The following is a 20,330-nucleotide window of genomic DNA, read 5'->3' as shown; positions in this document are numbered from 1 at the left end:
TGTAGGCACATGCCTTGATGGGTTAACTTTTCCCCTACAGCCTGTGTGTAAGGTGTGTGTGTGTGTGTGTGTGTGTGTGCAGGCACATACCTTGATGGGTTAACATTCCCCCTAAAGTCTGTGTGTAAGATATGTGTGCAGGCACATGCCTTGATGGGTTAACTTTTCCCCTAAAGTCTGTGTGTAAGATGTGTGTGTGCAGGCACATGCCTTGATGGGTTAACTTTCCCCCTAAAGTCTGTGTGTAAGATGTGTGTGTGCAGGTGCATGCCTTGACGTACAGGTGAAGACCACAGGATTGCTTTCAGAAGTCAGCTCTCTCCTTCTGTCCTGGGATCTAGGGGGTGGAGCTCTGTTTGTTAGGCTTACACAGCAAGATTTACCCACTGAGCCATTTCAGGGACCCTAAGTTAACTCTTAAGTACCTTTATTTAAATGGGCCACACAGAAATAAGGATCAGAGTGCATGTTTAATACAAATAGAAATTTCACCTACATGGAGCTTCCTTAAATGAAAGCAAAATGCAGTCTTCAGAATTTATCTTTAGTTCTGACACAACCTCCAGAATTTTCTCATCCGTTTTATGTTTTTTAACATCTCTTCAATTTTGATAGTTTCTAAAACTTTTTTTTTTTTGTAAATGAGCCTTTCCATTGTTTCTTTTTTAACATTTTTCTTATCTGTAACAGTGTTTTGCCTGCATGTGTGTATGTATGCCTCATGCATGCCTGGTGTCCAAGGACACCAGAAGATACTGCCAGATCCCCTGAAACTGGAGTTACAAATGGTTGTAAGCCACCATGTGGGTGGTGGGAACCAAAATGGGGTCCTCTGCAAGAGCAGCCAATGCTCTTAACCACTGAGCCATCTCTTCAGTCCCCAGTTTATTTCTTAAATGTTTTAAAATTCCAGTTAATATAGGATACCCAGTTATTATCCTTAATCCTATTATCTATGTCTTCTAGTTTACGTGGAAAACATGGGGAACTGTGATACACTCCCCATCTTCTCAAATGCTTATAAATTGAACCATAATCGTCAATCATAAAAGCAGCTAGAAGGTAAAAATAGAAGTTTTTCTTCAAACATCTCTTCCTTGCATCTTGAATCTTTTTCCCATTTTTTCCTTAAGAATCCAAGCATCTCTGAGCTAGCTTAGGGAATTTGCTTTTGTATCAGATCTGTGTACTGAGTAGTCCCCTGGGTTGTACTCTGAGCTAGCTTAGGGAATTTGCTTTTGTATCAGATCTGTATACTGAGTAGTCTCCTGGGTTGCACTCTGAGCTTGGCTCCTCCCATGCCCCCCCTTTTGGGGGGATATGGGAATTTTGCCTACATAAGCCAGAGGAGGGTGTCAGATCCCCTGAGACTAGTTACAGCCGGTTGTGAGCTGCCATGTTGGTGCTGGGAATTGAACCTGGGTCCTCTAGAAGATCAGCTATTGCTCTTGACCACTGATCTACCTTTCCAGGCTTGAGTCTTGAGTTTATACTTCGTGTTACAAGAACAGGAGGAGGCTCCAAGTCACTAGGTGATCAACTCTTAAATGTCTTCCTGGCTGAGCCAATGTAGTTGTGTAGTTATTACCAATGTAGAAATGTGGCAATTGGGTCTTCCTTAGGAGAACCTTTATACATCCTGGATGTCTTTTCTGATACATTCATCATTTGGGGCTATAGGGGTAAAAGTGCCTGTGACATCTTAATAAACAGGTTCACCCAGAATTTCTAAACTAACGGGGAAAGATTGCAATAAGCAGGAGAAGCCAGAGAAAAATAAATGTTCTGAAAACAAACCAAGAGGCTATACAAAGACATTAATAATGTTAAGATAAAATAAAGATAATATTCAAATGGATGGGTTAAGAATAAACTAGAGAACCACTGCCCAAACCAAAGGGAGGTCTGCCTCCCCGAAAGACTCACTGACATATACCCGTGGGGGCATTATGGGTAGTTGTTACAAGGTGCTGAGCCAGTAGAGTCCTCCAGAGAAAGAGAGCCTTTGGAGCCCCATGTTGGGTGCCAAAACTGTCAGTGCAAAGCAGCTCTGACCTCACAGGCAGTAAGAGTTTATTCTTTTCTTTTTTTTTTTTTTTTTTTTTTTTTTTTGGTTTTTCGAGACAGGGTTTCTCTGTGTAGCTTTGCGCCTTTCCTGGAACTCGCTTTGGAGACCAGGCTGGCCTCGAACTCACAGAGATCCGCCTGGCTCTGCCTCCCGAGTGCTAGGATTAAAAGAGTTTATTCTTAAGCCACATATGTGTGGCCATAGCCTGTGAATACAGATTCAGTGTGTTCCAAATAACATGTTATATTATGGAAATAGTTTTGTGAATGTTTATAGTTACAGAACAAAAGAAAGTCGTAACTCAAAGCACTGTTGGGAGTTTTAGGTCATCAGTTATAGCAAAATGGGAAATGGCTGCTATGGGTTTTATATTATCTGATGACATTCTTGGCTTAGTTTTCTTTTAAGGTAGTGGTCTGTTTAATACATTCCAAAAGGTTTCACTTGATAATCACAAGGATGGTAGGTCAGAGTCAGAGGTGAGCAATGAATGACCATCAAGGGGGCTCAAGATAACCCAAGATAATTTGCCTCTGGATTTGTCATCTTCCCTCTGTCCAGAGCTATGCAGTTCTTGTCAGTCAGTTAGCCTTGTGGCCTTGTACATGGATGTAACTTTCCTTCAGTTCATCAGAGAAAGAAGGGAAAAGAAGTATTTGTGAAAGCTGTTTAGCTACATGAGAGAGTACAAATGGTATGTTAACAGACGCTTGTGTATTGTATTTATATAAAAATATGCTTATGTTAATTCTTAAGAGGACATATCCATTTGACACTACTATGACATAATGCCAAATTATGGATAATATGTAAAGAAAGCAAACTTCAAGTTTTAGAGACTGAGATGTCCATGGCTAAGGAAGCATCCCTGGCAAAGCTTTCTTCCTGCGTCGTACAGAGTAGAGAGCATCATCTGGCAAGAGAGAAGAGTGAAAACTTGGGTCCCCCTTGCTTTCTCTTTGTTTTGGAGGCACGGTCTCATGTACCCACTCTGACCTCAAACTTACTATGCAGCCAAAGATGGCCTTAAACTCCTGGTTCTGCTGACTGTGCCTCTAGAGTGCTAGGACTACAAGTATATGACACCATGCCACAGGCTTCTCCCTCCTTTTTCTTACAAAGCCATTGTCATCATAGAGACCCCATTCTGATGGTCTTATCTAACCCCAATTACCTCTCAGCACCCTACCTCCAAATATCATCAGTTTATGAATTTGAGGATTAAGTTCCTAATGTTTGAATTTGGGGGATGCATTCAAGCCATAGCTTCTGTCCCAAATTCATGTTCTCCTCACATGCAAAGTAGTCAGTTCCCAAAGTCTTGTTCCAGCGCTAATTCAAGACTCCAATGTCTTCAGTGAGTTGGATGAGACTCAATTCATTGTGAGGCAAATCCTCCCTAGCTGTGGGCCTGTGACTTTAAACAAGCTGTCTCCCAAAGGACAATGATGAGACAAGAGAGGGACAGATCTTCCCATCTGAAAAGAAAGTAGCAGGCCAGGGGAGTATGAATTGGTCTCAAGCAAACACAAACTGGGAAAGCGACAGTAAAGCTGGAAACAGTCTGTTTGACTCCATGTCCCTCATGTTGGGCACACTGGTGGAGGTTGGGCCTCCCTGACCTTGGGGGGCTTCCATCCCTATTGTTTTGTTGGGCTCAGTCCAGGCAGAAGCTCAGTTTGGAGTCTCATATTGACAGTTCTCCCAGGCAGGGGCCAGTCCTCTGATAGATCTATAGTTCTTGGGTCTAAAAGGTGGTTCTGTTCCCATGCCTCCATCAGCGTTTCCCTAACAGAATGCTTTCTACACTGACTCCGCCACTGTGCCAAATCTCTACTTGGCTCTCAGATAGTCCGCGATGTCATTTGGAGTCTAGGTGGAGGCAGCTATGGACCCACGGCTTTTTCATTGTGCAGGCTTGTGGTCTTAACACCATGGGGGTGGCAAAGGCTTGCTGCTTGTACCTCCATAGCAACAGGGCCAGTTCCATTGGGTGCATTTCCATGGTTGGGTGGTTGAGGAGCCCTGTGTCAGAATGCAAGGGGCCCTGGATGGTGAGCCCACAGTGGGATGCTCTGGGTCTGGCCCCGATGCCCTTTTGCCCTTTTGGTGCTCTGGGCTTGTGGTAGGAAGGTGGCCTCAAAGATCTCTGAGTGGCGTTCCATTGTGTTGATGACTAGCACCAGGCTCCCTTCTAGCCCTGTGATCTCTTTAACAAAGGACTATTGGTATTCTCTCCGGCACATGCTTTCTCTTTCCTGCTCTATTTTTTAATGACAGCTTCCTCTCTAAGTTCTCTTTGCTACCCTGCCTCACTGTATGAGGTTGGAAGTAGCTACGCTGCAGCCTGAGTACTTAATGCTTAGGTGTTTCTTCTGCCAGATAGCTTCATTCAGTACACCCAGGTTCCCCATTCCATGATGGCTGGGCCACAAACACAACATCACCGTGATCTTTGCTTGTCCAGTTTTTAGTGTTCATTCCCAGTTTTGGAGACCTCCAAATGTCCTTGGCCATATCTCTAACCTTTTTTTTTTTTTTGGTGTTTTGAAACAGGGTTTCTCTGTGTAGTTTTGGTGCCTGTCCTGCCTGGAACTCGCTCTTTAGACCAGGCTGGCCTCGAACTCACAGAGATCCGCCTGGCTCTGCCTCCCGAGTGCTGGGATTAAAGGTGTGCACCACCACCGCCTGGCCCTTGGCCATTTCTCTCCCAGCTATTTGGTCATAATTATACCCAGAGTCTCTAAGGAGATGGAGAATTTTCTAGAGTTTCCACTCTGAAACTTTCAGTGTTCCATGTACAGCAGCGTATGCTTTTTCTAGCATTCTTGAAATTCTCCTAGCCTCTGCTCATTGTCCAGTTTCAGAGCTGTTTCAACTTGATCAAGGATTCATAAATTGCTGTTAGGTCACTTTTACGCACTAAAAATGGATTGTTAAGTTAATGGGGCCTCTTGACAGCCTGGCAGCCTTGATCCCTGGGTTCCATCCACACGGTGGAGGAGAAAGCTGACTCTCAGAAGTTGTCCTCTGACCAGTGTCCTAAGTGTCGTGTTTGTGTGCCCTCTGCACACACGTGTTTAAAACACATCGGTCATCTCCAGTTGGTGAAGTGCATAAAGAACAAATCTGAGTCCCGGAATTCAGGTTCCCAGCACTTACATAAAAGCTGGGTGTGGTGGTCTATGTCTGTAATTCCAGTGCTGGGGACAGAGATAGGAGGATCCCAGGAGCTCACTGGGCAGCTAACCTAGCTGCAAGAGCGAACCCCAGATCGGTGAGAAACATCTCTAAAAAGAAGGGAAAGGGGGCTGCAGAGATGACTCAGCAGTCAGCACTAGCTGTTCTTGCAGAGGACCTGGGTTTGGTTCCCAGCACCCACATGGCGACTCACAACTGTCCCTAACTCCAGTTCCAGGGGACACAATACCCACTTCTGACCTCTTTGGGCATGGGGCATACATATGTTACATAGACATACATACAGGCAAAGTACTTATATGTGTAAAATAAATGTAAAAAAAAATAGAAGTTTAAAAGGTAGGTACAAATTTGTCCTCTAATCTCCACAGACACACCATGACACATGGTTGTGCCCCCTCACATCACACACACACACACACACACACACACACACTCACACACACACACACACACACACTCTGAAATTAAAAAACCAAGTGGAAAATGATTGCAAAAGATACTAGTGTCACTGGGCGGTGGTGGCGCCTGCCTTTAGTCCCAGTACTCGGGAGGCAGAGACGGGTGGATCTCTATGAGTTCGAGGTCAGCCTGGTCTACACAGCAAGATCCAGGACAGGCACCAAAACCACACAGAGAAACCTTGTCTCAAAAAAGCCAAAAAAAAAAAAAAAAAAAGCCCCCCCCCCCCCCACCAAAAAAAATATAGTGTCAGCCTTCGGCCTCCACCTGCTCACATCCACACATTAATACGCACATGTGCACACACCCACATGAACATGTACACATACCACACATATACAAAACAAAGCTTATCAGAGGTTTACCAACTAGAATGATAAGCCTACCTATCTCCATGAAAACATTCCTTCATTGTAAAACGCTATTTTTGCTGAGCTAACCGGCTAAATATTTGTTGGTTTACCTTTAAGTCATACTTACGAATATTCACAAATTTGAAATGAAACCTATCTAGAAATTCAGTTAGCGCAGAGTAGCTGGCGTAATTATTCTAGACAAGGATACGTCCCCTGGCCCTGTACAGGATGTTAAACCCAAGTTTTATATTGCAAAGATGGAATATCTGTAAAACATGATGAAATCTGATTGTGTTGGCTTTATGAGGTCAAAGTATCAATTACCCATGCACATTATGACTTTCACTGTGGAATATCCTGATAGTGAGAAGTCTGGATCCCAAACCACCCACTTTTAAATGCTGCTGTATGTAAACTCAGGAACTGATTTTCTTGCACATTGTCATGTTACCCACCAATGAAATGGTCAGTGGAAGATTGACCATCCCCCTCTAGAGAGGCGGCAGAGCTACAGGGTCACTCCCTGACCTCCCGTAGGCCTAAAATTTTGTCAGTGTAAAGCACTTGTTCCTCCTTCCTCTGCCTTTCCTCCCTTCCCTCCTCTCCCTCCTTCCTTCCCTCTTGTTCATTGGAAAATTTTAGGGATAGCATATATTATTTCTTTTATTTTTAAATTATTTTTATTTTATGTGTATGCATGTTTTACCTGCATGTATGTCTGCGTACCATGCATGTGCCTGGTACCTATGGAGGCCAGAAGAGAGCATCAGATCCCCTGGAACTGGAGTCACAGATGAGTGGGAGTCACCATGTGGGGCTGGGAATCGAACCCAGGTCCTCTGGAAGAGCAGCCACTGCTCCTAAGTACGGAGCCATCTCTCCAGTCCAGTATCATTTATTGTAAACTTCAATTTTTTTCTCTGATTCATGCTTTCAGTTTGGGTATGACTTGCACAACAGTGTTCAGGTGTGTGCATTTTTGAGAACTATATGCATATATATGACTACATAAAACCTGTTCTGATAAGTTCCCTCATGTCCTTTTTTTTTTTTTGGTCACTCCCCACCAGCCCGATGTGACCACTTTCTGATTAGTATACTGTCAGTCAGGTTTATTCTTCCTTCCTTTCCTTTCCTTTCCTCCCCCACCCCTTTCTCTTTCTCTTTCTGTCTCTGTCTCTCTCCCTCCTTCTCTCCCTCTCTCTCTTGAGATGGGGTTTCTCTATGTAGCCCTGGCTATCCTGGAATTCACTCTGTAGACCAGGCTGGCCTTGAACTCAGAGATCCTCCTACCTCTGCCTCCTGAGTGCTGCAATTAAAGGCATGTGCCATCACCACCCGGCTCTCTTCTCTTTTTCCTCTCTCTCTCTCTCTCTCTCTCTCTCTCTCTCTCTCTCTCTCTCTCTCTCTCTCTCTTTCTTTCTGTTTCAGACAGAATTTCAAGTAGTCCAGGCTGGCCGTGAACTAGCTTTGTAACTGAGGATGAGCTTGAAGCCCTGGCCCTTCTGTTTCCATGCAACACCCAGGCTCTATATGTATTTTTATGTCATAAAACATGTTGATTTCTATTTTAGCCAATAAAACTTCTGAGCTGTGAATGGTTGTTGCATTGATAAGAATACTGTCTGTCTATGTGGTGCTAAAGTTCTAATCAGGGCCTTGTGGATGTTAGGCAGAGTGTTTCCCACTGAGCGGTGTCTCGGCCTAGCAGAGCATCCCCTTTATTGCTGTGCAGTATTCTGTTTTACAGATGCACTTCAGTTTGGATAGTTTGATCATTTTTAGTTTAGGGTTCTAATGAATAAAGGTGCTATGTATATTTTTGTACAGGTCTTTTTGAGGGAAAAAATATTCTGCTTGATAAAATACTTAGGCATGAAGACTGTGTGGGAACACAGATGTCTGACTTGACTGGAGTAGATAAACTCTTCCACGGGGCCTTTTGTGCCCTATCTCCCCAGCAATTAGCATTGTCAGCCTTTAATTTTAGCATTCTGGTGGGTGGGTGGGTAAGCATCACTTACTGTGGTTTGAATTTGCATTTCTCTAATGACTAATGTGGGTTCCTTTTTACGTGCATATTGGCTTTTTGTGTATTTTCTTTTACAAAACATCTGTTCAGGTATCTGCTATTTAAGATCATGTTAGAATCATCTCTTTTTATTGTTCTGTGTGGTGCAGTGGATCTTTATTCTAGATACAAATACTTTGTCAGTTACATGTCCTGCAACACCATTCTTTCCAATCTATGGCATGTTTTTCCATTTTTGAAATAGTGTCTTTGGATGAAGAACATTTTTAATTTTGATGACATTTGTCTTTCCTTTCTTTCTTTTTTTTTTTTTTTTTTTTTTTTTTTTTTGGTTTTTCGAGACATGGTTTCTCTGTGTAGCTTTGCGCCTTTCCTGGAACTCACTTGGTAGCCCAGGCTGGCCTCGAACTCACAGAGATCCGCCTGGCTCTGCCTCCCGAGTGCTGGGACTAAAGGCGTGCGCCAAGGCGTGTGCCACCACCGCCCTGCTGTCTTTCCTTTCTTTCTTTCTTTCTTTCTTTCTTTCTTTCTTTCTTTCTTTCTTTCTTTCTTTCTTCCTTCCTTCCTTCCTTCCTTCCTTCCTTCCTTCCTTCCTTTCTTTCTCTCTTCTTTCTCTTTCTCTCTCTCTTTCTTTTTTAACTGTATAATTTTTGAAATCTTGTCCAAGAAACTTGTACCTGCCCTTGTCACCTAGACTGTCCATCTTTAAGAGAGTAGATATGTGGATAATTTGATGAACTATAATTAACTGTTAACATGTTTCGTCTAGAAGCTTTTCTATTCCAGGTTTTACAGGTAGGTCTATGACCCGTCTCCAGTATTTTTGTGTGTATGGGGAGGAAGGTCTTTCTAGTTGTGCTTACATATGTCCAGATGTTCCCGTATGTGTTGAAAAGACCGCCTTTCCTCTTTGATTGGCTTTGTTGTCATTGCCGGTGTTGAGAATTGACTAGCTGCATGTGCATTTATTTATGCACACACATAAGTAGTTGGGACTTTAAATTTTTAAGTTGTAAATTTACTTATTAATTCTCACAGGTTCTAAATAGATTCTATGCACAGAATCATGTTATCTGCAAATACATAGCTTTAGATCTCCTTTTGTATCAGACCCTGACCTTCCCTTTTCTTCCCTTATTACACAGTACGGGGCATCTAGTAAAACAGCAAACAGATGTGATCAAAGCAGATCACATCTTGCTCCTCCTTTTAAAAATCACTCACTGATGTCCTTCACCAGGCCAAGAAAGTTCCTCTTCAGTCCTGTTCTGCTGAGGATTGCTGTGGTGACTGGACATCGAATGTTTGCCAGATTCTGTTTCTGCACTTGTTGTGATGATCATGTGATCATGTGACTGTCTTCTGTGGTCTGATCATTGGTTATATGTGTGCACTGGGAGGAACAAGATTCTCTTTGGTTACTGCATTCCTTGCATTTTACCACTTCCATATTGTGTTGACTTTCCCTGCCCAGCAAAGCACTATACACTGGGTGACTTGGGACTGGAAAAGTAAGGTCAAGGCAGATTCCATGCCTGGTGAGTTCCATTTTCTGACTCATATCCAGACTTTTTTTTATCATGATGTTGATAGAATAGACAAGGGAACTTCTGGTGCCTCTTTCATAGGATGTGAATCCCATGCATAGTGTGACATTCATTCATTCATTCATTCATTCATAAAGACAACTTCATGACTTCTTCACCTCCCAAATGTTCCACTTCCAAATGATTACTTGGAGTGTGTGTGGGGCCACACATGGTGCTGGCTACAGCTTGATCAGACAGCAACAGGAAATGGACTGAGGCACTGGCTATAGCTTGAGCATGTATGAGACCTCAAAGTCCATCCCCACAGTGACACACTTCCTCCAACAAGGCCGTACTTACTCCAACAAAGCCACACCTCCTAATAGTGCCACTCTCTGAGTTTATGGGGGCCAATTACATTCAAACTACCACGTGTGGCTATTTAAATAGTAATTAATTGAAAGATGAGATAATAAGCATATGGTTCAGCTTGCTATGTACACTGTGTGCATTTAGAACTAGGGACAAGTAGATACATTAGGACATTGTTTTAGAAACACTGGCAAGGTTTTGGAAGATACCAGTAAGAAAGCATAAGCTAAGTAATAGTATTGAAACAGGCTGTGGAGGTAAAGTCAGCAAGGGTAACTAACAAATGAAACATCAGAAGAACGGGGAAGTAGAGAATCAAGTGACTGGGGGTTCAGGCTTGGGCAAGTCATGGTGCCCATAGTGGAGGGTCATAGTCAGCTTCAGCTGTCAACTTGACACAAGCCAGAGTCACCGGGAAGAAGGAACATCAGGTGAGGAAATGTCTAGATGAGATGCCCCCTGGGCATGTCCGTGGGGCATTTTCTTGATTGCTGATTGATGTAGAAGGGTCCACCACCACTAAGGGCGGTGCCATCCTCAGGCAGGTGGGCCTGGACTGTATATATAAGAAAGGTGGGTGTCTAAGCAAGCCGCTGAGTACCATTCCTCCACGGTTCCTGCTGCAGACTCCTGCTTTGGAATTCCTAGATGATGGACTGTGAAATGTAAGATAAAATAAACCTGCCGGGTGGTGGTGGTGCACGCCTTTAATCCCAGCACTCAGGAGGCAGAGCAAGGAGGATCTCTGTGAGTTCGAGGCCAGCCTGGTCTACAGAGCAAGATCCAGGACAGGCACCAAAACTACACAGAGAAACCCTGTCTCAAAAAAACCAAAAAAAAAAAAAAAAAAAAAAGAAAGAAAGAAAGAAAAAAAAGATAAAAAAACCCTCCCCTACGCGGGTCGCTTTTGTCATGGTCTTTATCCGAGCAACAGAAAACAAACTCAGACTTGGAGACAGAGACTACTGGGAGGAAGTCAAGTTGGGGGGAGGGTGGAGAGTTTAGTTTTAGAAACTCCAAGCAAATAATGTTTGTAGGTAGATCAGGATTGTTTGCTTGTTTGGGCTGGATCTTTAGCCCAGGTTAACCTCAGACTTGCAGCGCTCCTCCTGCCTTACCCTCTCAAGTGGGCTACCGGTGTGGGCTACTCTGCCCAGTTCACGGTTCAGGCTTTTAGTTTCAATGTTGCTAAAGTAAAGGGTGTATAGAATCACCATGGCAGGGGGCGCAAGACGTGGCTCAGTGGTCAAAAGCACTGGCTGCTCTTCCAGAGGACCCAGGTTCAGTTCTGAGCTTCCACATGGTGGCTCACAGCCACCCTTAACCTCAAGTTCCAGGGAACAAACACCCTCCTCTGGCCTCCTTAGGTGCTGCATGCACATGGTGCACAGAAAATAAAAATATAAAAAGTGGCCACGGCAGTATTAGAGTCAGAATACAAAACTCTGGGATGACCCAGAGTTTGAGAGAAGAGCACACTCTAGTACAGTGGTGCTCAACCTTCCTAATGCTGTGACCCTTTAATACAGTTCCTCATGTTGTGGGGACGCCCCCCCCAACCATAAAATGATTTCGTTGCTACTTCATAACTGTAATTTTGCTTCTGTTAGGAATCATAATGTAAATATCTGGCATGTGGGAGATCTGACATGTGACCCCGTGGTTGAGAACCACTGCTCTAGGTGAAGTTCATGGATAATGGAAAGGAACCCCCAGAGAGTTGTCGCTGAACTCAGGCAAGCATTATGAATGAATTGTTAAATATTAGCAGATGAATTTCTCAGGCAGGTGTTACATATAGATAACTGACAAACTTGGCTTAAATCCATTTACCTTTTTAAAGAAACAGCAGATGCCTTCAAATTATTCAATGCTTTTATCTTAGGCTCCATTCATCCATTACCTTTATGACTTAACATTTATTCTATCCCAGTGTGTACTGATGCTCTTCTAGGGATGAGAGATACAGGGATAAACAGAAGTTGTGTCATGGTCATTCTGGAAATGAGAGGCTCACAACAGAATAGCTTGCATAGGCTCTGTGAGGAAAGGGGGGGGGGGCCTGTGGTGTGCCGGAGGCTGGAGGAAGGAAGTCACCGCTCGCTGTCCTGTGTGTTCCTCATGTTTGTTGCTCTTTCTGCCTTGTCACAGTATGGCCTTCCGTGGTAACCTACAACTGCTCAGAATTCTGGAGACTTGGACCTTTGTATTTCTTCCTGCTTTAAGAAAAATGGTGACTCATAATCGAACAATTCATTTCTAAATTAGCCTTAAAAGTAGGGAAGCACGGCCGGGCGGTGGTGGCGCACGCCTTTAATCCCAGCACTCGGGAGGCAGAGCCAGGCGGATCTCTGTGAGTTCGAGGACAGCCTGGGCTACCAAGTGAGTTCCAGGAAAAGGCACAAAGCTACACAGAGAAACCCTGTCTCGAAAAACCAAAAAAAAAAAAAAAAAAAAAAAAAAAAGTAGGGAAGCAGGAAAAAAGTCTCAGTTGCAGAAATAATATGTGCTCAACATTAGTGTGAGCAATACAGGAAGCCATGAGGAAGAACACAGTCACAAAAGATCTACCACCGAGGAACCATTGTCATCAGCATTGAGTTCCCGCCATTGCATGTATCCCTATAGGCATGCAAATACCAGAGGATAGATGGAAATAATTTCATGTAATTAAGATTCTAATATATATGCTATTTTAAATGTCATTTAAAATACATTTAAATGTGCTTAATTTCACCTTTTAAAGATTAGCATAAAAAAGAACTTTCTAGAAAGGATCTTTAAAGAGGCAGTAATTACTGAGTGGTAAGAATTACTAAATGCTCACAAAAAATGACATAAAAACATTGAGGTTTTAATGATTTTAAAAAGTTATGTTTCTATATATTTAACTCTTACAGCTTACTGTGACTTGTAATAAAGCGGCCTTCCTCTATTTGGGACTTAAGCCCACCTTATAATAAAAATAAACTAGATTCATTCCTGTTTATGATGAAGTCTGTTTCTCAAGGATTGGGCTGTGTTCCACCTGTAACTTTGACTACAAATGGTTCTGTACTGCCTGTTCCGGGAAACAACATTCATGCCTTTGTTTCAGAGTGTTGTGATGACCACCTTATTATGACCACTTTGTGATGACTACCTTTTTATGATCACTGTGTTATGACCACCTTGTTAGGACAACCTTGCAACTATGTCTTTGATTCAGGAGGTTGTTATGACCAACTTGTTCTGCTTCTGTAACCCCACCTATTTGCCTACCAAATCCCCCATTGGAAACCCCTACTCCGAGTTATAAAAACCGTTTTCTTCCCCTTGTCCAATGTTGATCTCTTGAACCCCACCTTAGGGAGAGACAGCCTGTGTACACAAATAAAGAAAGCTTGCTTTAATTAATTTGGCCATGGTTTGTTTGGTGGTCTTTCTCCTTTCATCTGTGGGATTAACATTTGCTGTAAGGGATGAGAAGTTAATGCTTTCTCCCCACCCCACCCCCACAGTTGCTCTTTAATGGCGATTGTATTGTCACATTTACATACCTTGGTGCTCTCCAATCCATAGGGTACTTATTCTCATTGTGGTATTTAAATGGATTTACTTCTAGTCAACATCTCTTGTGTTAGCATCTCTGGCTTCCAGTCCTTGATTTTTGCTCAGCTAGTCTTGTCAACAGTTGGCTCAGGAGCAGCCAAGGTCACCCCTGAAGTCTTCTATACTTGGCTGAGCTGAAATTTGTCATGCACCCCCCCCCCACACACACACAATTGCTAATGTTTCTGTTTCCTGTAATAGGAATGTTTTAAACGAGGTTTAAAAACACACAAATCAGAGCCGGGCAGTGGTGGCGCATGCCTTTAATCCCAGCACTCGGGAGGCAGAGGCAGGCGGATCTCTGTGAGTTCGAGGCCAGCCTAGTCTACAGAGTGAGATCCAGGACAGGCACCAAAACTACACAGAGAAACCCTGTCTCAAAAAACAAAAAAACAAACAAACAAACAAAAAAACCCAGACAAATTGGTTTACTCTCTTTTGTTACTGTTTAAAACTTTATGTAAGTGTATGTGTGTGCACACACACAATGGGGTAGGTGGAAGTCCAGGGAAACCTTGGTAGTGTTGGTCCCGCCCACCTTTGTGTGGGTTCCAGTGACTAAGCTCATTCGGCCAGGCTTGTGTGGCAAATGCTTCTTCTACCTGCTGAGCCATCTTGCCCTCACAGGTTTACTCTTTACTGCCATTTTTTTTGTTTCTGCTTTTGCCTTTTGGAATCAGAATTGCAGTTTTTTGAAGCATATTTGTGAATTCATGCCTTGGCATGGCAGAAGCACCACAGCTGTGGACATGGGGAGGTGTGAACTGGGGATGGGGTGTGAACTGGGGGCGGGGTGAACTGGGGAGGTGTGAACTGAGCAGAATTAACCAAGCGTCCTTGCCTTCCATTCTAGAGATCATCGACGACCTTGCCAACCTTGTGGAGAACACAGATGAGAAGCTCCGCACCGAAGCCAGGCGGGTGACCCTGGTGGACAGAAAGTCAACTTCCTGTGGTAAGAGATGGCAGCCGCCCCAGCCGCCTGGGACTGGCTCTTCTTTGCGTGCTCTCTGCTGCTGCTGCTGCTGCTGCTTACCGTGAAGAGGCGCCTGCCCTTCTAATGCAGCAGCCCCATCTGACGAAGCATCAAAATTGCTACAAGATACTTAAGTCTTATTCAGACAAAACATATTGCTAAGGTTCAGAGGGTGTAACATTCATTCTTTTAAACTCTGGGTTGGGAATCTTACCTGTTTTATAGAAAAGAATGGTTTGAGATATTGTCTAACAGTATGCAGTTTGGTGGTAAGTCTTCTGTGTTCTCAAGGCAGTTTTGTTTCCTTTAAAGCAGAAGCTGAATTAGTGTCCTCCGTGTAGACCAGCTAAGAACGGCTTCCATCCTCGTGGTATGCCAAAGATAAGAACCCCAGTGGTCGGCAGTGGTGTCTTTGCCGCGTCCCGTTAGTTCTTGGTGCTTGTAAAACAGGGATTCGTGTGTTGACGGAAGAGTCCGTTAGAGGACTTAGAATGCTGATTTCCAGGCCTCCAACCAGAGGCTCCCACTGAGGAGGTCTAGGGCAGAGTTGAGGAGTGCGCATTCGGTTTCCCGTGAGGGTTGTATTTGTCTCACCCATGCAGCCCTAGACCCAAGGTCTAGACCTAAGGCGAGGAGCCACAGTGGTACTCACCACCTCATTTCTGTTCGGTGCCTCATTTCATAAAGGTGCAGCAGATCCATTAAGTTAGCATGTCTATGAAGGAAGCACAGTGACAGTTTAGTGACCTGGACACTCGCTTGCCCTGTTGTTTGGATTTTTTCGTGTGAGAAATACAGCAACGTCCCTATCTATCCCTGTACAAGTAATTCTGACAAGGTTGTCTACTTTTACAAGAAAACTGAGGCCTGGCAGATTTAATGTATGCAAGAATTAAACCCTAAGAGACAGAGGTGAGAAGGAGCCCACATGTTTTATCTTCAGAGTTTCAGGTTCTAGGTATGAAGGACAAAGTCCTTGTGGCCAGAAATTTCATAAGAGTGGTAAGGCACAGAGGGAACTCTTTGCTGTGGCAGGAAGCAGAAGGAAGTCAACTGCAGGCAGAGCTACCAGGCTGGGCTGCCGCCGATGGGTGAGAGTGGATGGGTAAGAGCAGGACCCCAGGTGCTGACATACACCAGGTCCCACGGGCGCTCTGCCTCCCCGAGGCTTGGGAATCCGCATCTACCTGACCTCTCACCTTGTTGCTCCCTTCTCTGGAAACTTGGTGTAAGCCTCCATGACCTCATGGCCTTTTGCATTTCACTTACCCCCTCAGTACCTCATGGATGCTATGGCCAAGTTCTGCTGCCAGCTTGAGATACGGCGTGACGTCTCTTGGGCCACTGCTACGGTGGTCTCTGTGTGCCTTTGTGGCTGAGTCAGAGGAAATACTTCCCTAAGCAGTTTGGTTCGGTTGTTTTTGAGCAGGGAATCCCTTCAGTGATCTCTCGTTTCAGGCATGCTCTTTTCGAATGCTTTGTAGTTTCATATGCTGGAGTACAGTGAGGTATGAGTCGTTTGTTCGTTTGTTTGTTTGTTTGTTTGTTTGAAACAGAGTGTCATGTAGCCCAGGTTGGACTTAAGCTTGAAAACTCATGATCCTCCTGTCTCCACCTCTCAAGTGCTGGAACTGTAGGTGTGCAGCACCATGCCCAGTTCATGTGTCCCTGGGGATCGAACCCAGGGCTGTGTATGTGCTAGGCAGGTGTTCTGCCAACTGAGCTACATCCCTCAACCCAGCAGGTTTCTCTCTAATGGCACTATCTCTCTAACAATTATAGCTGCGTTAGCTATACCACCTTATTTGAACTTTGAACTGGCCCAGACCCCTTTTCTTGCCAAGCTGTACAGTTCCACATTGTTCTGCCCACTGTAAATTTGACTACAAGCAGTGAAGAATGGCCACGCCACTTTCTGGATGTCATGCTGTTTTGAGATTAACTCTACCAAACAATTTATTCTAATTCTTTTTTTTCATTCATCCTCACTCAAAATTCTAGGAAACAGGCAAACTGAAGCCAGATTGATTGCCAGAATCTGACCGCATTGCCTCTAGTGCAAGTCTCAATAGGGTCCTCTGCCCCACCTTCTCTGTCCATATTTCTGTCAGCATTCTACTCGCCCACACTTCTACCAGAGTGGCTAACTGTGCTCCGCTTACAGCGTTCTGGAGCTTCTTTAGCTGGCAGCTCCAAACTCTTCCCCATTCTTCTCGCAAACCAGTCCACGGGCCTAGGAACCACTTGGCCAGGCTTATCACAGCCACAGCTCCACTTCTCGGCACTTTCTCTTTGAGTCCTTTTCCTCCACTGTGATCACATGCCTGACAAGAAGCAACTCAGATGAAAGGGGTTATTTTCGCTCATGGCTGTGGGAACAGTCCATGGGGCTGGGGGTGGGGTGGGGGGGTCATGGTGGGAGCAGCTTGTAATCTGGTAGCAGGAGCATGAGGCTGCTTGCTCACATCTGGACAGAGCAAGAGGCAGAAAAAGGGAAAAGCTGATCCTTTATTTCTTTTTTATTTTATTTGTGTGTGTGTGTGTGTGTGTGTGTGTGTGTGTGTGTGTGTGTGTGTGTACGCATGTGCCTTTTCCCCTCAATTCAAACCCCAAACATGAAGAGTGCCAGTGTTTATTTCTCTCTGTTTCCTCATCCACTGATGGCCAGGAGCTAATGCCATCACCATGCCTTCCCCACCGCCATGGACATTATCTCTTGAAGCATGAGCCAAATGAACCTTTCCTTCCTGAGTTACTTCTTGTTGGGTATTTAGTCATAGCAGTGAGAAAGTAACTCACAAGCCTCCTGGGAGGAGCATATTTAGCCATAAAGGAAACTTCAAATGAGCAGGGACTGGCGATGGACCATGAACTAGATCTGCATAGACCTGCAGTATTAGGATGATCAGGCATGGAGTTGTGTGTCATGGGTGGGTGGGCGCATGTGTGACGATCAGGACAACCTGTGGGAGACAACCTGTTCTCTCCCTCTACCACACAGGTCCTGGGAATGGAACTCAGGTCAAGGCTTGGCAGCAGGCACCTTTACCCACTGAACCATCTCACTGGCCCCCAATTTTACATTTTTTAAAATATTTTACGTGTATGAGTTTTGCCTGAATGTGTATATGTATACCATATGCATGCATGGTGCCCATGAAGGCCAGAAGAAGGCATCAGATCCTCTGGGACTGGAGTTGCAGATAGTTGTAAGTTATGTGGGTGCTGGGAACCAAACCCAGGTCCTCTGCAAGAGCAGCAAGTGCTCTTAACCACTGAGCCATCTCTCTAGCCCCTCAGTTTTGCTTTTTAAATCAAAAGGCCTGAAAGGATCTAAACAGAGCAGAAAACTGTTTCATAAAAAAGTAACATAAATGATTTAAAAGGGTACCAAATAGAACTTCTATAAATTAAAAAATAAATGAAACTAAAAATTAATCTACATTGTTAGTACCAGCAAAATGAGAGTCAACCAGAGGGCAACCAGGGGAAAGAAACAGAACCCAACTATATTCTGTTTTCATGAGTGTTAGCATCAAATGCTGTGGAAATGAATTTAGCCTTAGTAACAACGGATTTGAGGAATTAGAAAGGGACAGTCCAGAAGCCCCACAAAGAGCAAAGAATGAATCACCCACTCTTCTCAGATGCGAGGCTGCGTTTCCTGGGTAAATATGAACACATGCATGCAGGCAAGGTGTGTGGGGCTTGGGAATTAATCTCATCAGCTCACTCAAGTGTCATTGATTGCGGTTCACATGACACTCTCAGCCTGTGTAACTAGGAAGGCTTGAGCGAGGTGTGGTGAGCAGGCGGCCCATCACCCCTTTCCTCAAAGGGGCGCAGAACTAGGTTGTAAACCATGAAATGGCTTTTTGTTTCCCTGGTGTGTACGTATCTCCCATGCCAGCCTGACATATCAGTCATAGATGCTTGAGCAGGGGGCGAAATTCTAGTTATAAATACAGAGGGAATCACAAGGGGCCACACAGGAGAAGGGCCTGGTGATGAATTTGTTTGTTCGGTTGCTGACAAAGGGCTCGAGCACTTCTTTGTGAACCTTTCACTCCAGAGCCCGCGCTTGAAAATTTTTCCTGAGATCTTTGTGTGGCTTTTTCCTCCCTTTTCTTTTCCCAGCCTCACCCCCGTGATAACATCAAGTAGAAAATAATGCTGTTTTTTCCTGGATTGTAAAGGCAAATTAGACTGATAGGTCCCCTGGCTCCTCAATATATTTTCAGATCTGTTTCTTGTATTAAGGACATTTACATAAAAGTGGGATCTTTGTAATTGCAGTTTAAATATTCAGTGTGGCTGATCCTCATTAGAATTCAAAATAGAACCTTGTCTGAGTCTGAGGAGAGAGCCGATTGTGAAAGCCCAGACTGGGAATTCTCAATGACCGGAGCCTCGCTTCTCGGCATATTGACTATTACGTAATGTTGTCTAAGCGCGCCCATTGTGATTTTAGCGTTCCTGTGATGCAGTTGAAAATCAGGCCTGCTGACCTTGCACAGACACTGTCTCCACCTGGAGCCACTGCCCCTACCTCCAGCTCCCCTGGAGGTGCAGCAGGGTCAAGGGTACGTTAGTGTAGTCCAGCATGGGTGGCCACCACTTGCAGCCTGGGTGACTAGGAAAGTTGTTTGCCCTCTGTATATCTCTTTCCTTCTCTGTAAAAGAAGATGATGATGATGGTGGTGGTGATGATAACGACAGATGAACATCCCTAACTGAAACGTCAGACTGTGAAGAGCCCCAAACTCCACGCCCTATGCCACACAAGCTGATATGCCACAGTGGAAAAATCTCACACCTGGCCTCAGGTGCTTAAGTTTCTGTGAAAATGCAGTTGCCCTCAAACAAGTGTGCCAAATCACCCTTCAGGCGGTGTGCATACAGTGTGTAATGAAACAAATGAATTTTGTGTTTAGACTTGCTTCCTGTCCTCAGAAGATTTAAATATTTTAAAATACAAAAATATCAAAAATCTGAAACACTCCTGGTCCCAAGCGGTTTGGATAAGGGATGGGATGCTGAGCCCACAGTAATATGCCTGGTTATTCTGTTGATGTGCTGAGGATAAGTTGGGAGTCACCGTGGTTGTTACTAGTTGGTTCTTAGGATCAACTATGTTATCCTATTGACTTAAGTCGGTTGGTGACATAGGTAAGACTTGGAGGCACCTGTATCTTTCTTAACCAGCACAGAGAAGCCTTTAAGAAGAGCAAATTATATAGGAATGTTGTAGAATCTTTTAATTAGAAAAGGAGTTGGGCTGGTTTTTTGTTTTGTTTTTTTTTTAATGGAAATTTGAAATTTTGTGACTGGAATCATTATTAGTCCTGAAATTCATTGGTGCCATCTCATACTATGTTGTTTGTAATGCTTGGCCTTACTTATATTTACTCTTTGGAACCTTTTAAAACATTAGAGGAATAGAGAGCTAACTCACTCTTCTAGAGGACCCAGGTTCCAGTCCCTGCACCCACGTGACAGTTCACAACTGTCTGGGACTCCAGTTCCTGTAGTCGGGAGGATAACCTGACTTGCCATAGGCCAAATGGCTTTATTTATCAACCAATCAGAGCAACACATATTCACAGCGCACGGAAAGACATCCCCCAGCAAGTCCCATCCCTCTTGATGGGTTTGACACCCTCTTCCGGCCTCCGCAGCACTGCCCAAATGTGGTGCTTTTGCATGCATGCAAGCAAAACATTCTGTACGTTAACACTGGTTA

General features: G+C 44.3%; 1 protein-coding gene across 1 annotated transcript in view; it reads left to right on the top strand.

Moving 5' to 3' along the window:
- The window catches only part of Stx8 (syntaxin 8), a 257,224-nt gene that overhangs the window by 141,562 nt on the left and 95,332 nt on the right, over positions 1–20,330 (top strand). The window contains exon 7 of the mRNA XM_052756796.1: positions 14,465–14,566. Within this exon, the coding sequence (XP_052612756.1) occupies positions 14,465–14,566 (102 nt within the window). The remainder of the gene's footprint in view (positions 1–14,464; positions 14,567–20,330) is intronic.

The sequence above is a fragment of the Peromyscus californicus genome, unplaced genomic scaffold (genome assembly GCF_007827085.1).
Source record: "Peromyscus californicus insignis strain IS unplaced genomic scaffold, ASM782708v3 Scaffold_3__1_contigs__length_106647218, whole genome shotgun sequence".
NCBI lineage: Eukaryota > Metazoa > Chordata > Mammalia > Rodentia > Cricetidae > Peromyscus > Peromyscus californicus.
Note: the sequence above shows the minus strand (reverse complement) of the source record. Positions and strands in the feature narration are given on the sequence as shown.